Source organism: Lissotriton vulgaris, unplaced genomic scaffold (genome assembly GCF_964263255.1).
Source record: "Lissotriton vulgaris unplaced genomic scaffold, aLisVul1.2 SCAFFOLD_801, whole genome shotgun sequence".
Classification (NCBI taxonomy): Eukaryota; Metazoa; Chordata; class Amphibia; order Caudata; family Salamandridae; genus Lissotriton; species Lissotriton vulgaris.
This window is the reverse complement of record NW_028251364.1, coordinates 219,790-237,852: the sequence shown is the minus strand read 5'-3', so window position 1 is coordinate 237,852 and position 18,063 is coordinate 219,790. Positions and strand designations below refer to the sequence as shown.

Sequence of the window (18,063 nt, the reverse complement as noted above, 5' to 3'; positions counted from 1 at the left end):
GTCTCAAGTCGCTGGGGGAGGGGGATGGCACGGCTCCTAAGTCCTTGCAGAAAATCAACAGATACCATAGCCCATCAGGGTGAGTTAGGTGCCGGGCGCTCATGGTGATTCGTCAAAGAGCCAGGTCTTGAGGTCCTTCAGGAACTTGGAGAGAGTTGGTGTCTGACAGAGGTGGAGTGGGAGAATAATCCATACATTGGCCATGGCGAGGGAGACCTGGGTTGAGCGGAGGGATTTTTGGGGGAGTGGCAGTCGTGATCTCGGTTTTCGAGGAGGGGTTGAGCAATGTTTCAGTGATGAAGACAACGTCCGTGGAGAGGGTGGTGATGGCGTCTTATATTTCTGTGACATGTTTGCATAGTAAGCGGTTGTTGAGCAGGATACAATGGCAAGGTTGCAGGATGTTTTTGGTGTTGTGGGCAGTAGTGGTGCACAATCTTTCGTAGGCTGTGTCGCAGAAGAAGTGGCAGTGTCGGTAGGTGAAGGGTCCTTTGGTGGATGCAGCTATTTTAGCATCCGGGGTCCAGGAGTTCCTTGGCGATGTACAGTTAAGTAGTAGGAGGGAATAGGCATCCTGGTAGGTTGTCCTAGTGGTTTCTAACTTATTTAGAAAGACGGTACAATGAACATGAAGGGAGGCATAGGAAACAGATGAACCGGATTCCTTTGAGGTGCCTACTTCATCTATTACTGAAGATAAGGGACCCTTGCCACTTGATTTGTATTTAGAGTGTTTCTCCTCCTCTAGGGACCCGCCAGATTTCTTGAAAGTTTTAATATGAGCCTCCTTTCTTAACTTCTTGGGAAAGGAGGGGGAGGGGATTAGAATTAACTATAATAGGCTAAATGATTTCCAGCCAGGAGTCGTTTGTGACACATGGGTTTTTCAAGGTGCAAAATATCCTCGTAGAAGGGGTGACTCCATTGTGAGAGGAACTACATTCTCCAGCAGTTGCAGTAACTGGTATGGATTGTGACAGAGCCTTCGATTGGCGTTCTACTAAGTCTATCCGTTCCTCCACCAAAACCAGTTCAGTGTTCATTGCCCTCATGACTGACAAAAGGTAGTTGGTAATAGAGGGGGTGGTTTGAGCAGCGTGAGTGGATCCTCCCTTAGCATTACTAGCTTTACTCTTGCACATAGTTGAGGTACACAAATGATTCTTCCTTCTTAGAAGAGATGAATATAAAATTAGCTAGCATTAGCGCCAAGAATTTTCAATTCTACTGAGGACATGGAGGCAAGGATTATGCTTCTCTTTCTTATTTATTGCCACTCACAGCAGCCAATCAAAAACGTTTTGTTTGCAAAAAACACTACACATCTCATGATACTCTTGGTACACATCACTTCCTGTATGACCCTATAAGAACCACTATAACCATTACGTGAGCCTCTTTCTTTGCTCGAATGTTTTAGTCCCAAGAATAATATGTCTGAACAAATCCTCCAATGTGGAAGAAACCAAACGGGAACATTAACATCTTCTTATCGAGAAGTACTGCTAATCCATTTTCTTCTCCGAACCTCGACGGATTGAGATACAAGAAACCCGTAATTTCTGCTTAAACAGAATAATCAATACATAGGAGTGTGTAAACATTACAAATATTGTAATACAACCGGGTGGGATAATCCTCGCCTCCGTGTTCTTAATAGAATTGAAATTTCTTGGCGCGAATGCTAGCTAATTCTTTATTCTATTACAGGATGGGAGGCTTCAGATTATGCTAGTTTAACGCTTATCAAGTACAACTGAAGCTATATCACCCACCGGTTTATAATAAAACAGTTTAAAAGTTAATTCAGACGACCAGTTAGCAGATCGCATGATATCTTGAACAGTAGAACCTAACGTAAAGGTTTTGGAGGCCATAGCTCCATGCACCGAATGTGCTCCATACACTTGGGTATCAATACCCACCTCTTTCATGACAGATTTTAACCATCTGGCTATAGTAGCTGCAGATACCGCTTTATAAAGTTTTTGCAGAGCAATTAACAATTGAACCACTTCATCAGGTCGTATAGATCTTGTGCATTCTTCATAAGCCTTTTAGACATTGAACTACACATAGCTTTGCATTACAAGGAAAAGCATGGTACTCAATACATCTCGACAGAGTCTTAGTTCTAGCTGTAATATTAAAGGGAACTCCTTCCAGAGTAAATACTCTACCTGAAAGATCCAGGGCTTTTACATCAGAAGACCACCGACAAGCAGATAGGCATAAAAGCATCACTAACTTGCACAATAGTCATTTGTCAAATAAGGAAAGAACTAAAGATACATCCACAGAGAGGAATACTTTGGTTTAAGGTGGATTTGCAACCCTAATACCCTTTATTAACTTACAAATTGCTGGGTGCCTACCTACCGGCTTGCCATCACTCTGAGAATGACCAGCTGAAATGGCAGAACGAAAATTGTTAACCGAACGGTACGCCAGACCCTCCAATGCTTTTTCAGACAGAAAATGTACAACATAGGGTAAGTCAGCCCCGCTGGATCCACGTGTTGTGCCACGCACCAACGAACCCAGCCTTTCCAGGCTGAAGAATATTGTTTCCTCTGGCTGATGAAAGCTGCAGCTGCATCCGAAAAGCCTGGGATATCCCATCTTTGCCTGAAATTCTCCAGGCCATCAGAGACAACATCATTGGGTGCATTTCTCCATGGGGGCCCTGGAGCATCGTCGAGGATGATGGGATCATCCTGGGGGAGTCGCAGCTCATTTCCAACAATATTTGGAACCAAGGTTGCGACTTCCACATGGGGGTTACTAAAATCACTTCCGCCCGATGGCAAGAAACTTGGGTACTCACCCTGGGGATCAATATGAACGGGGGAAAGGTATAATTCAAGCCCTTGGACCAATCCTGAGAAAAAACACCTCAGTTGCCAATGCTAACAGATCCGGTCTCCAGCTGAAGAACTTTTCCAATTGTCTATTCAGCCTTGACGCAAATAGGTCGATCTCGCAACTGCCCCAGATCGCTTGCATCCACCTGACTATCTGTGTTTGGAGTTGCCAATCGCTGTAATCCTTGAGGTGTCGGGAATTACAGTCCGCTACAATGTTCAACTGTCCCAAGATATATTCAGCTATCACCAATATCTGATGACTGAGGCAGTAATGCCAGAAGTCCTTCACTATTTCTGTGAGCAGAGAGGACCCCGTGCCTCACAATATGTTGATGTACCTCACTGCCGAGATGTTGTCCATCCGAAGTAGGATGCAACAAGAGAGACGTTTGGGTGACAGTGTCCGGATTGCGAACGATCCCGCTAAGAGTTCCAGGCAATTGATATGAAGATCGAGTTTGCGCATGGACCAATGCCCGCCTGTGGAGATATCTCTGCAACGTGCGCACCAGCCCCAACGGCTGGCGTTTGATTCGATAACCACTTCTGGCTGAGATACAAAAATGGCTCTGCCATTCCATGCCTCCACGTGGCTTAGCCACCACTGTATCTCTTCCATCGCTTCCTGAGAGAGAGGACCAATGTCCATGTAAGAGAGGCCTTTCTGAAGATGTTGTATCTTTAACCTCAAAAGGGCCCGATAATGAAGAGGACCCGGGAAGATTGCCTCTATGGAGGATGCCAGAAGACCCACGATCCTGGCAATTACTCTGAGAGAGGCTGTTTGCTTGGATAACAGCGTGTTGAGCTCCTGTCTGATGCGTTTCATGTTGGAGCGGAAAGGACTCAACTGGGTCATCCGAGAATCTATGACGGACCCCATAAAAATCCACATTCTGCTATAAGCAAATCAGCATCCAAGGACCGGTTTCTGGCTATCAGCCTTCTTCAGCCTGGATAGCTTGACTCCAGTGGTGTGGAGAGCATGGGTATGCTCAGACGTGAGTCCCAGGCTCTCCACATCACTGGAGTCAAGCTATCCAGGCTGAAGAAGGCTGATAGCCAGAAAACGGTCCTTGGATGCTTGACTCGGGTCGAGGAAAGACATGGCTTGGTAGTTCGGGCTGGACTGTTCCCATGAGGCACAGGGTCAAGGCTGATTTGCATATAACCATTGTCTGACCTAGGGTGGTGTGGAGTGCAAAAAAATGATGGATTTAGGCCCAGATCTTTGTACTGGGGTGAATGTAAGACATTGTTCTGCATTCTGTCCATCAACTGTGTTCTTTGTAATTTTCACCCCGAGTGGGCTGGGTATGCTGAGACGTGAGTCCCAGGCTCTCCACATCACTGGAGTCAAGCTATCCAGGCTGAACAAGGCTGATAGCCAGAAACCGGTTCTTGGATGCTTGACTTCGGTCTAGGAAAGACATGGCTTGGTAGTTCGGGCTGGACTGTTCCCATGAGGCACAGGGTCAAGGCTGATTTACATATAGCCATTGTCTGACCTAGGGTGGTGTGGAGTGCAAAAAAACGATGGATTTAGGCCCAGATCTTTGTACTGGGGTGAATGTAAGACATTGTTCTGCATTCTGTCCATCAACTGTGTTTTTTGCAATTTTCACCCGAGTGGGCTGGGTATGCTCAGACGTGAGTCCCAGGCTCTCCACATCACTGGAGTCAAGCTATCCAGGCTGAAGAAGGCTGATAGCCAGAAACCGGTCCTTGGATGCTTGACTCCGGACTAGGAAAGACATGGCTTGGTAGTTCGGGCTGGACTGTTCCCATGAGGCACAGGGTCAAGGCTGATTTGCATATAACCATTGTTGGACCCGGCCTCGTGGCGTGGTCCCACTCCTCCCGCATGGTGGGCCCTGGACGACATCGACCCCTGTCCTCCGGCCTGAAGCTACCCCTCCAACCTTCACAAGAGCCACCACTCATGGCGACCCCCGGCTCTCCCCCTCCAGAACATGGCAACCCCTACTCTCGCCCCACACTGCTGGTCCGACCCCTATCCCGGGCCACCCTCTCAGGCCCCGACTCCATCTTGGGCCTTCCACGTCCGGGCCCCGCGGCCTCGGCCCCACGAAGCCCCGACATCGAGACACCAAGATCCGACCAAGTGGTAAAACGGCCACTTGAAGGATCAAGGAGGAGGAGAGTTTCGATGGCCCTCCAGCTGTCCCTGGGCGCTGGCTCCACCCCCCTGCTGGGTGTCTGGACACTCTCATCCCGGCCCCTCTGACCCCCAGGTGCGAGGACCCGGACATCAAAGGACTCCAGACCTATATCTGGGGCAGCTCTGGAATGGGTTGGGAGTTGTATCCTGGAGTCGAGAGCCCTGCAGGTTGAACCGCGGCTGACCCTGAGACGAACTCACTACAGAACCCTGAACCCTATTCGGAGCCCTTCTGGCGCTGCCGCGGCCCGACCTCGCTGAACCATCTTCAGAGCCCTGCTGGCACTGCCGCGGCCCGACCTCGCTGAACCATCTTCGGAGCCCTGCTGGCCCTGCCGCAGCCCGACCTCGCTGAACCATCTTCAGAGCCCTGCTGGCACTGCCGCGGCCCGACCTCGCTGAACCATCTTCGGAGCCCTGCTGGCACTGCCGCGGCCCGACCTCGCTGAACCATCTTCGGAGCCCTGCTGGCACTGCCGCGACCCGATCCCGAGGAACCCCCCAGCTCGAGGATTGAGAGCTGAGCGCAGGGTATCCCGGTACCAGGCTGGTACCAAGACTGTCCCGCTACCCCCTTCCTACAGTTACCGAGACCTTAAGGATCCCTCGATCCATTTGTACATATATTGCTGAGATAACCTGCCTTGATTGCTGATAAAGACTTTAAGAATCTATCCTTGTGTGGTGTCCATTTGTAGTAGTGTGACCGGAAACAAGCTTCCGAGGACCGGTTTCTGGCATTCCAGCCGTCTTCAGCCCGGCTTGCTTGAATCCAGTGGGTGTGAGTGTTTGATTCAGATGCTCAGTCCATCACCACCCCTTTTGTACCGCTTTTGGCCGCCATAAGTGTGGCAGGGTATGCTCAGACGTGAGTCCCTTGCTCACTTTGCCACAGGATTCCAGCAAGCCGGGCTGAAGACGGCTGGAATGCCAGAAACCGGTCCTCGGAAGCTTGTTCCGGTCCAGGGAAGACATGGCTTGGCAGTTCGGGCTGGACTGTTCCCATGAGGCACAGGGTCAGACTGATTTGCATATAGCCATGTCTGAACTGGGGTGGCAGAGTGGGCTAAAGAACGGTGATAGATTAAACCCAGATCTTTTGACTGGGTGTGAGTGTTTGATTGATTCAGATGCTCAGTCCATCACCCCCCCCCCCTTTTGTACCGCTTTTGGCCGCCATAAGTGTGGCAGGGTATGCTCAGACGTGAGTCCCTTGCTCACTTTGCCACTGGATTCAAGCAAGCCGGGCTGAAGACGGCTGGAATGCCAGAAACCGGTCCTCGGAAGCTTGTTTACGTTCCAGGGAAGACATGGCTTGGCAGTTCGGGCTGGACTGTTCCCATGAGGCACAGGGTCAGACTGATTTGCATATAGCCATGTCTGAACTGGGGTGGCAGAGTGGGCTAAAGAACAGTGATAGATTAAACCCAGATCTTTTGACTGGGTGTGAGTGTTTGATTGATTCAGACGCTCAGTCCATCACCACCCCCTTTTGTACCGATGGGGTCCATCCAGGCAGCCATTATGATGGGAAAACACTGGGAAAAGGAGGTCTTAAACATGATATGGGCGTACTGCATCACCCCGACCAGTAAGGGGTACAGCCCCTTCCAAATTCTAAGAGGTAGAGATCCCTTCACAAAGGATAACTTGGCATGGAAGGAGAAGACTGTAACCAGTAAATGGTCCCCCACTGTGGTGCAGTACAATCTAGAGAGAGCTCAAACGATTTATACGGAACATTATAACAGAAGGAAGAATGTGAAGGAAACATCTCTGGAGGAAGGAGAATGGGTCAGGGTCAAGTTGGCTGCTTTGCAGAAGAAAGGTGACAGTAAATACAGCCGACCCTTACAAGTAAAGGAGGTGTATGACGGGGCTGCGTTGCTCAGTGACGGGAATTTGTGGTCCCAGGATCGCATGTCCCGGTGCAATAAGATCTTACAATGGATCCCTGAAGACCGGGAGCAAGGGGCAACAGGTCGGAGGACACTGGAGAACGACAGCATGGTCCAGGATGGAGAAGAAAGCATGGAGATGGCAGAACCAGCAATAGAACAAAGAGGCAGTGAAAGTCCAAGAGCAGTGGTACCACCACGAGAAGAGAGAGAGACTCCCTGCAGAGAGAGACCGTTTACCCAAGAAGGTAGAGAGAGGGGGTCTACGATGATCAGTACGAGAGAAGTGACTTCCACCCCGGTAAGACGGACCAGGAGGGGCAGATTGATTGTGAGGCCTTCTAGGTATCGAGACTTTGAGATGGGGGAAGAAAAGTAAGCAACAATATAGAGACTGCCTCTTTCCTGTTTGATATAAAAGGGGGGAGATATGTAGAGTCCCGCTCTAGTGTTCACGCTACGTGGTGACGTAGCGTGAGTGGTGGCCATCTTGAATCATGCTAGAAACGCGCAATTCGAGTGTAGGAGCCCGAGCAGAGTGCCAGGAAGCTCGGTGCTCTCTGTGGAGAGATTGTATTAAATAAATAGCGTTAATAGCCAACTTCCAAGTGTCCTGTCGTCCTTCCAGGAACCTGCATCATTACACAGACTACCATTGTCTTGCAATTTCATTTCAGAATTGCAAGGTATGAGTAAAACCAGCCCTGCCAAGTACCACGCATCAGGTGTTACAAAGCCTGAGATACGCTCTGTATTGCAGTCACTGTCTGCGGTCTGTGCAAAGTTGAGTTCAGCATCAGTGAGGCTGGCTCATGCTCCGCACTGGGGCCTTTCTCACATCCTAGCGCCCTTCCATTTCTTGTGCTTTGCAGTCTTTTTAAGATCTTCTCAGAGTTTCTTCTTGCTCAAATAAATGTAATTTGTGATATTTATATGTTTCCCTTGTCTTTATTGCTTTATTCTGCTCACAAGAAAGTGTCACTCATATTCGCTAAATCTCACTCATAATTACACTGAAAATATGAAAATTAACACATAAACAGGGGCGTAACAAACGCCCCTGCAGCCCCCGCAGTGCGGGGGGGCCTCACTCTCTACAGTTAATGAAGGGGGCCCCCAGGGGGCCCGGCCCCCTCAGCTCTTCTGAGGGCTGTGAGAGAGGCCTGCGCTGAAGCAAGCCTCTCTCCCTCTGTGTCTGAAGCAGGTGCAGCCTGCTCCGTTCCCCTCACCCCCTCCCTCTGACTAAAGACAAACAAAGTATCAACATTGTTTCTCTTCAGTCAGAGCCGGAGGCAGGCCCGCCCAGGACAAGGACGCGGGGCCCCAGAGACAGCAGTCCACTGCTCCTCTGAGGCAGCACAGAGCCCGGCCCCCCACTCTCTCCTCTCGATAAGCAAAGCCCACCCCACAAGAGAAGAGACAGGGACACGGAGGGGGTGGGGTCCCCACCCCACAAGAGAAGAGAAGAGACAAGGACAAGAATTGGGTGGGGGCCCGGCCCACCCCACAAGAGAAGAGAAGAGACAGGGACAAGATGGGGTGGGTGCCCCATCCCACAAGAGAAGAGACAGGGACAGGCCCCCACCGAGAAGAGACAGGGACAAGGATTGGGTGGGGGCCCCACCCCACAAGAGAAGAGAAGAGACAGGGACAAGGATGGGGTGGGGGCCCCATCCCACAAGAGAAGAGACAGGGACAGGCCCCCACCGAGAAGAGACAGGGACAAGGATTGGGTGGGGGCCCCACCCCACAAGAGAAGAGAAGAGACAGGGACAAGGATGGGGTGGGGGCCCCATCCCACAAGAGAAGAGACAGGGACAGGCTCCACCCGAGAAGAGACAGGGACAAGGATGGGCTGGGGGCCCCATCCCACAAGAGAAGAGAAGAGACAGGGACAAGGATGGGGTGGGGGCCCCAGAGACAGCACTCTCCACTTCCCCTCTGAGGCAGCTCAGAGCCCGGCCCCAACGCTCTCCTTTCCATAAGCAAAGCCCACCCCACAAGAGAAGAGAAGAGGCAGGGACAAGGATGGGGTGGGGGCCTCAGAGAGCAAGAGCAGGAGACAGCACAGAGCAGTGCTCGGGACCCTGACAAGGGTGGGAGTGGGGGCCCCCAGAGAGAGCATTCTCCAGGGCAAAGCTCACATGAGAAGGGACAGACAGCAAAATGGTGCCCTCAGGTAAGCCCTCTTGTTAGAACACACCATGGGCATCCGCAGGGGGGGGGGGCAAGGCGGGCCGAGAAGGGTGCAAGGCAGAGGGGAAAAGGGTGCAAGGCAGAGGGGGAGAAGGATGCAAGATAGAGAAAGGTGCAAGGCGGAGGGGAGAAGGGTGCAAGGCAGAGGGGAGAAGGGTGCAAGGTGGAGGGGAGAAGGGTGCCAGGCAGAGGGGTGAAGTGTGCAAGGCAGAGAAGAGAAGGGTGCAAGGCAAAGAGGAGAAGGGTGCAAGGTAGAGAAGGGTGCAAGGCGGAGGGGGAGAAGGGTGCAGGGTAGAGGGGAGAAGGGTGCAAGGCAGAGAAGAGAAGGGTGCAAGGCAGAGAAGAGAAGGGTGCAAGGCGGAGGGGAGAAGGGTGCAAGGCGGAGGGGAGAAGGGTGCAAGGCGGAGGGGAGAAGGGTGCAAGGCAGAGGGGAGAAGGGTGCAAGGCAGAGGGGAGAAGGGTGCAAGGAAGAGAGGAGAAGGGTGCAAGGTAGAGAAGGGTGTAAGGCGGAGGGGGAGAAGGGTGCAAGGTGGAGGGGGAGAAGGGTGCAAGGCAGAGGGGAGAAGGGTGTAAGGCAGAGGGGAGAAGGGTGCAAGGCAGAGAGGAGAAGGGTGCAAGGAAGAGAGGAGAAGGGTGCAAGGTAGAGAAGGGTGCAAGGCGGAGGGGGAGAAGAGTGCATGGCAGAGGGGAGAAGGGTGCAAGGCAGAGGGGAGAAGGGTGCAAGGAAGAGAGGAGAAGGGTGCAAGGTAGAGAAGGGTGCAAGGCGGAGGGGGAGACGGGTGCAAGGCAGAGGGGAGAAGGGTGCAAGGCAAAGGGGAGAAGGGTGCAAGGCAAAGGGGAGAAGGGTGCAAGGCGGAGGGGAGAAGGGTGCAAGGCGGAGGGGAGAAGGGTGCAAGGCGGAGGGGAGAAGGGTGCAAGGCAGAGGGGAGAAGGGTGCAAGGCAGAGAGGAGAAGGGTGCAAGGAAAAGAGGAGAAGGGTGCAAGGCGGAGGGGGAGAAGGGTGCAAGGCGGAGGGGAGAAGGGTGCAAGGCAGAGGGGAGAAGGGTGCAAGGCAAAGGGGAGAAGGGTGCAAGGCAAAGGGGAGAAGGGTGCAAGGCAAAGGGGAGAAGGGTGCAAGACAGAGGGGAGAAGGGTGCAAGGCAGAGAGGAGAAGGGTGCAAGGCAGAGGGGGAGAAGGGTGCAAGGCAGAGAGGAAAAGGATGCAAGGTAGAGAAGGGTGCAAGGCGGAGGGGGAGAAGGGTGCAAGGTGGAGGGGGAGATGGGTGCAAGGCAGAGGGGAGAAGGGTGCAAGGCAGAGGGAGAATGGTGCAAGGTAGAAAAGGGTTCAAGGTGGAGGTGGACTAGGGTACAAGGGGAGGGGGAGAAGGATACAAGGGGGAGGGGGGAAAGGTGCAAGAGGGAGGGCAAGAAGGGTGCAAGGCAGAGGAGAGAAGGGTGCAAGGGGGATGGTGATGAAGTTAAAAATGTGCCCCCCCTGGAAACATTTCTGCGGACACCCATGGAACGCACACTAGTTTGTGAGGGAGAGTGGGAGAGAGAGAGTGGAGAGAGAGAGAGTGGAGAGAAACAGTGGAGAGAAACAGTGGAGAGAGAGAGTGGCTAGAGAGAGAGAGAGAGTGGAGAGAGACAGTGGAGAGAGAGTAGACAGTGGAGAGAGAGGTGAGATAGACAGTGGAGAGAAAGAGAGTGGAGAGAGCATGGAGAGACACTGGAGAGAGTGGAGAAAGAGAGAGTGGAGAGAGAGAGTGGAGAGAGAGAGTGGAGAGAGAGAGAGAGAGTGGAGAGAGAGAGTGGAGAGAAAGATAGAGTGGAGAGAAAGATAGAGTGGAGAGAGAGAGAGTGGAGAGAGAGTGGAGAGAGAGACAGTGGAGAGAGCGAGTGGAGAGAGCGAGTGGAGGGAGCGAGTGGAGAGAGCGAGTGGAGAGAGCGAGTGGAGAGAGCGAGTGGAGAGAGAGAGAGAGGGGAGAGAGAGAGTGGAGAGAGATAGAGTGGAGAGTGGAGAGAGAGAGAGAGAGAGTGGAGAGAGAGAGTGTGGAGAGAGAGAGAGAGTGTGGAGAGAGAGAGTGTGGAGAGAGAGAGAGTGGAGAGAGAGAGAGAGAGAGAGAGTGGAGAGAGAGTGGAGAGTGGAGAGTAGAGAGAGACAGTGGAGAGAGAGAGACAGTGGAGAGAGAGACAGTGGAGAGAGAGACAGTGGAGGGAGAGACAGTGGAGGGAGACAACAGAGAGAGAGTGGGTGGAGAGAGAGTGAGTGGAGAGAGAGTGAGTGGAGAGAGTGAGTGGAGAGAGTGAGTGGAGAGAGTGAGTGGAGAGAGAGTGAGTGGAGAGAGAGTGAGTGGAGAGAGAGTGAGTGGAGAGAGTGAGTGGAGAGAGTGAGTGGAGAGAGTGAGTGGAGAGAGAGTGGAGAGAAAGTAGAGAAAGAGAAGGGGGAGAGGGTGGAGAGAGAGGGAGTAGAGGGAGACAGTGGAAGGAGACAGTGGAGGGAGACAGTGGAGAGAGAGATAGTGAGAGAGTGGAGAGAGAGACAGAGGAGAGACCGTGGAGAGAGAGACAGTAGAGATAGAGTGGACAGAGTTGAGAGAGAGAATGGAGAGAGAGTAGAGACTGACTGACTGTGAAACTGACTGAGAGAGAGAGTGACTGACTGACAGAGAGAAAGAGACTGATTGAGAGTGAGACTGACTGACTGACAGAGACTGACTAAGGTAGAGAGAAACTGACTGAGAAAGAGAGACTGAGAGAGAGAGGCAGAGACTGACTGACAGAGAGATAGACTGATTGACTGTGAGAGAGACTGACTGACAGAGAGACTGACAGAGAGAGACTGACTTGGAGAGAGACTGACAGAGAGAGACTGACTGAGAGACTGCGTGAGAGAGTCTGACTGACAGAGACTGACTGACAGAGAGAGAGAGAGACTGACTGACCGGGGTAAAGAGAGAATGACTGACTGAGAGAGACTGACTGACTGGGAGAGAGAGAGAGAGAGACTGGGAGAGAGAGAGAGACTGGCTGACTGAGAGAGAGATTGACTGACAGAGAGGGAGACTGACTGACAAAGACTGACAGAGAGAGAAAGAGACTGAGAGACTGACAGAGAAAGAGAGACTGACTAACAGAGAGAGAGAGAGAGAGAGAGAGACTGACTGACAGAGAGAGAGACTGACAGAGAGAGAGACTGACTAAGAGAGGGAAACTGACAGACTGAGAGAGACTGAGAGAGACTGACTGAGAGAGAGAGACTGACTGACAGAGAGAGAGACTGAGACTGACAGAGAGAGAGAGACTGGCTGACAGAGAGAGAGACTGACTAAGAGAGACTGACTGAGAGAGACTGACTGAGACTGACAGAGAGAGACTGACAGAGAGAGACTGACTGACAGACAGATAGAGAGCGAGAGACTGACTGACTGACTGAGACTGACTGAGAGAGACTGAATGACAGAGAGTGATAGACTGACTGACAGAGAGAGAGACTGACTGACAGAGAGGGACTGACTGACAGAGAGAGACAGAGAGAGAGAGAGAGAGAGAGAGAGAGAGAGACTGACTGACTGAGAGTGACTGACTAAGAGAGACTGAATGACAGAGAGAGATAGACTGACTGACTGAAAGAGAGAGAGATACTGACTGACAGAGAGAGAGAGAGACTGTGATGGAATTGGGGTCAAAGTGTATATGAAGCTATGCAATGCCTCTTAAGATTGCTATTGTCTAATAAAAATAAAAATGTATTATCAAAATGTGCTCTTTGTAGTTATATCTGCTTTTGAAATACTGCATTGTCGCTTTGTCCAATGTTTTAAAACGGAAACGGGAAGGAGCAGTGAATGCACTTTTGTCAAAACTAAACGATGAGTGGGCCCGATGTTGTATATCATGACAGGAGTCTGCATCAGGAAACCCACCTAAAATTGGGCAAACTTCCCCGGCCTACTGATGGCAGGGACCCTGTAATGAATGGACCACCACCTATGACAGCCTGCTGGCAGACTAAGCCCAACCTTTAACTCCACCATCCAGTGTTGCTATTAACGGCTGCATTGGTGACAGTGGCGTAACAATCGCCCGCATCACCTGCAGTATGGTGGGTCGCTGGCCTGAGAGCTCTAGACAGGCATGGAGGATGGGAGGGGGGCCCCCTCCATGTAGTTTGCAGGGGGGCCCCCTCATGTTTCGTTACGCCACTGAATCTGAAACCGTGGCAGCTATGAGAAACGGCTGTACTGTTAGAAGACCTTAAAGGTACACTCACTAAGAGAGGCGCTCGGCTTAATGTGTGTGATAACAAGCATTAAGTGCTGGGCCTTCCACTGTACCTACAAAGTTCGTTCACGGAGATCCTGTTGGAAGCCAAGTAGTCACTCAGAGAAGAAACAGTGAGTGGCACTTCACTTACTCTGTTACAGATGTGAACTCCATTGACGGTATGGGCCAGCTGATTGCACTGGCACAGTCCCAGACAGTGCCGTGATCGGAGTCTAGATCATCGGACACTCAGCCATTGGCTGCACTGGACTACAGGGCGCTGCTGAGACGGGCACGCATCACCACTGCTCTCTGGCCACGGCCAAATCATTACGCCGGCCGTGCTGTGTTTTGCGTGCTGCTGCAACGGGCTATAAGGGCTCAGGCTGCCAAAGACCTGAAACGATGCCACACAGCTGTGCCCGCCCACGGTTCCTACAGTGATTGGGCGTATTAAATCATGGGCTAGACTGGTGACAGTGATTGACACAGTGTTGGGTATAACATTGAATCCCGCTGCGAGCTAAAACTGCCCGCAAGCTAAGAGCTTTGGTAGTCAGTGAGGGTGCTAAATAGCAGTGCTCCTGTGGACAGCTGAAATGCTATGAATGCATGAAAATGCTTTTCAGTGCGGTGACGTGGATCACCAGACTGAAATCCGGAAGTCTATCGCCCGCCCAATGCGTGTTACTTGGCAGGGCTGGAATCCTGGGGCTTGAAGTCCTGCCCCTGTCAGCCACTACCAATGCATCTCCCACTGCAGTGAATGAAAGGTGAATTTATGCACCCGACTGGAACTTAACAGATCGTGGCTCCACCTCCAGAACATGGTGAATCCTGGAGCTTGAAGTTCTGCCTCTGTTACCCTCTACCACTGTGTCCCCCGCCATGGTGAAGGAATGAATCTATGCACCCAACTGGCACTTAGCAGATTGTGGCTCCGCTTCCAGAACAAGGAGAATCCTGGGGCTTGATGACCTGCCCCTGTCAGCCACTACCAACCCATCCACACAGTACTCGTATTGAAATAATATGACGAATAAGGTGTATTTTAAACTTTAAAAATCAGCACTCCTTGTACAAAAAACTGTAGAGATGTACCTGAAAAGTGGTGGGCGCTCGGCCCACACGCCCGCATAACGGTGCTGCGAGTCCCCCCCCCCCCCCCCTCCCCCTGCCCCTCGGTGGTGGTGGCACGTCCTCCCGGCGCACTTTGATGACGCCGTGCGGCGCGCCCCATCACCGATTGGCTGTCACTGGCCCTTGACCCGGAAGCGGTAGTATGCTTCAGGGGCAAGGGGGGCGGGCCGGCTGGACAAGCGCCCCCACCCCCCCCCGCCGGCAAACGCTAGGGATTTAAGGCCAGGGGAGCGGGCTGGGCGCCTTCTTGCTCCCAGTCCGCTCCCACTCCTGGCAGTTTCTCCAACCTTTTTTCCCATTGGTTACCAGTGACTTAGACCTTTTTCCCGTTTACAGGAGTGTTTTGTATCATGTAAGTGTATTAAGTTTGTACCTGGGCCTTTTTCCCAATTTACAGTAATATATTATGTCATTGCTACTATGTTGATTTAGGATAGTGTAGTTGTCCTTTAGGCCTTTTTTTCCACAGGTCAATCGTCGTATTTATTAGAGGCTGGTCATGCGGTAAGGTCATGATCGGTGAGCAGCAATTTAAGGTCCTAGGGGGCGTCACCATCCTCGGATGGGGCCGCCCAGGGGGAGGGGCCACTGGTCCCTCCTAGAACTTCGGGGGCAGGGATATCCGCTTGCTTCAAAGGGTGCGGGGAAGGGAGTCACGCTTTCCTTAGGCTGGTAGCCACCCCGCACATACACCATGACGTCAGCAAATGACGCAGAGTGTAAGGGCCCTCCTTATTGGTTAAATGGAGTTCAGGATGCGGACAGGGTAAGCGGGCTCTGTCGCGCATGCGCACTTACACGTAAGGGCGTGGCTAGTAGGACCTGACACCAGTTAGTGACCTTGCCATAAGGCCAGAAATGTTAGAATGCAAAATTCAGATGCAGGATGTTAGATTCGGTTAGGAAACACGCTGTATTAGACACTTGTTAAGGTTAGCCTTTCATACCTGTCTACAATGCTGTATATCTAATGTCATGAATTTTGCATATTTAATATTGATGTAATGTTCATTTACAAGTTTTATTGTTTTCATATTTTAATAAATACGGCCGGGGGGTCCCTTGACCCCCCGCCTTCCAAAGACAACCTGCGTATGTCAATCTCTACAGGGTTATGGTGTGGTTCAACAGGGAGGTGGGGGTAGCCAGTCACTGACCATGTAGAGAATACCTGCATGCTTTATCCTAGAAAGTCAAAATGTGGCCAAATCCCTCAAATATTTCTGTGTATGGTATCAGTATAATTCGAAGAGACACATATAAATCAAAGGACCCCATTTTCGTGGGTAGGCGGTTAATCTGAGATGTGTGCTCTCTGGCATTGTTATTAATTTTTCACATTTTGAAAACTGCAGAGGATTAGAAAGTAAATGGAAATGAACTCACTACAGTGATGAGATAACGAAGTATGCATTACTGTTTATACTTCCAAGCTCTGCTGCTCTTTTCCCTACAAGCAGGTGCTTTGCTTGAAGCTTTTCCTACTCTCGAGTAACATGAAACTTCTACGATTTGCATCTAACCAAAGTTAAGTGACTTCTGCAGATCACTGGATCAGCCAGATGGAATATAAGGAAAGTTACTCCACAGACGTCGGTCATAGGGATCTCTCAGTTACCAGAGACAAGAGACAAGAAAAAAACTCATAATTTGTTATCTGTTATTACCATGTTGACAACTGAAAAACAACGAAATACAACGTGTTTTCAAAATGGAAGCCTCTCTCCTCTTTGAGTGTGAACCATTTATTGACCAGCAGTTGAGCATTTTTGTTTTCCTTTCTCTAAGCCACAAGATCTGCTAAAAAACAGTTCTACTATTTTAATTCATCAAAAGGTAAATTAAGGGCATACAATGGTGACTCCCCTTAATGCAGTTTTCCTAATTGTTGTCTCAGCTGAAACTCTTTTGGGAATCCTCACCAATGGATTCATTGTGGCCGTGTATGGCTTAGACTGGATGAAGGGCACACGCTTGAAGTCCTCGGATCTTTTCCTGCTCACTCTGGGACTTTCAAACATTTGTCTTCAATGTGCTGAGTTTCTTATTAGCAGCCTTTCACGTATATGGACTGATATTTACTACTCAAATAGCATCCATATTGTCATAAATATGTTTGTAATATACATGGTCATCTTCAATTTCTGGCTGACGGCCTGGCTGTGTTTCTTCTACTGTGTGAAGATAATAACACTGAATTATCCTCTGTTTCTCCGGCTAAAGGCCAAGATTTCGAAAATGGTACTGTGGCTGATCCTGGGGTCCGCATTGGGATCGTGTTTCCTCAGTGTACCCTTGGGAGACAAAATGGGTACACATTAAAATGGAGTAAAGTAATCCCCACAACCTTCTTTGAGAAACTTTGGGAGGCGTGCTCAAATAATTTTAGGATTTGCCTAAGTGACAGCTCCACTAACGATCAAATTATTGAGCACTTTGGAACAATAGCTGCAAACATAAAAAGTAGCCTAAGGGTGGAGGCAAAACGCAGAGCCAAGGGGCCCAAAAGCTGGTTCAATACTGCATGTACAAGGGCTTTGAAAAACCTAAAACATGCAGTACACAGATCCCCTAGGGATAAAAATGAAATAAGAGAGTGCAGGAACACATATACTCAGGCCCTGAGAGCAAGGAAAACCGCGCTGAACAAGGATGCATTAGATTCCCTATGTGAGGCCGCGCAATCTAAAGATTCCGCTGCATTTTGGAAAGCAATAAACACCCCTTTCCCTTATGAAACTCACACGGCGCGAATCGAGATTGCAATAGACGAGGACAAGTGGGTAGACCATTTTTCAAACCTTTATAAAGCACAGGAAGACATCCATGGTGGGGGTCTTAACTCTAGCCTGGATGTACAACAGAGTTACAACCTGGTTATAACAATTGATGAAGTGCTTTTAGCCTTGGGATCTACAAAATGCGGTAAGGCTGCCGGACCCGATGGGATTCCGGCAGACCTATTTAAAGCTAATACTGAAATCTGGGGGCCAATGTTAGTACAACTTTTTAATGCAGCTCTCTCACTGGGTCTGAAAGAATCTTGGTTCACCTCAGTCATTGTTCCCATCTACAAGAAGGGGGATAGGAATAGCTGTGCTTGTTACAGACCAATCTCCCTTCTTGATTCTTCAGTAAAAATCTTAGGACGTGTTGTGTTGGCAAGACTCCAAAGCTGGGCAGAGGAAAATGACATTATTAGTGATTTGCAATTTGGTTTTCAAAAAGGGATTGGTACAATTGAGCAAGGGTTAAACCTAATGCTTTTGCAGCATAAATATATAAGGATCAAATCTGAACGCTTGTATTTTACTTTTGTCGACCTTTCTTCAGCGTTTCGACTGTGTATCACACTCAAAACTGTGGGACATAATGAAAGGTTTGGGGGTGGACAATAACATTATTTGTTTTTTGAGGGAACTCTACAGTGGAGCCACAGCCTCTGTTCGCTATGGCAGGGGAGGTGAATGCTCCAGACAATTTAGTGTAGGCCGTGGAGTGCGGCAAGGTTGCGTATTGGCACCTTTTCTGTTCC

At 50.5% G+C, this 18,063-nt stretch overlaps 1 protein-coding gene across 1 annotated transcript; it reads left to right on the top strand.

Moving 5' to 3' along the window:
* Nucleotides 1-16,382: 16,382 nt before the first annotated feature.
* LOC147662933 (taste receptor type 2 member 40-like) lies at nucleotides 16,383-16,850 on the top strand. The gene has a single exon (XM_086950784.1). It carries the CDS (start codon nucleotides 16,383-16,385, stop codon nucleotides 16,848-16,850), a length of 468 nt encoding a protein of 155 aa, XP_086806910.1.
* Nucleotides 16,851-18,063: the final 1,213 nt, after the last annotated feature.

Coding starts and splice junctions, on each gene's coding strand:
- LOC147662933 (XM_086950784.1), top strand. CDS start 16,383: ATGGTGACTCCCCTTAATGCAGTTTTCCTAATTGTTGTCTCAGCTGAA.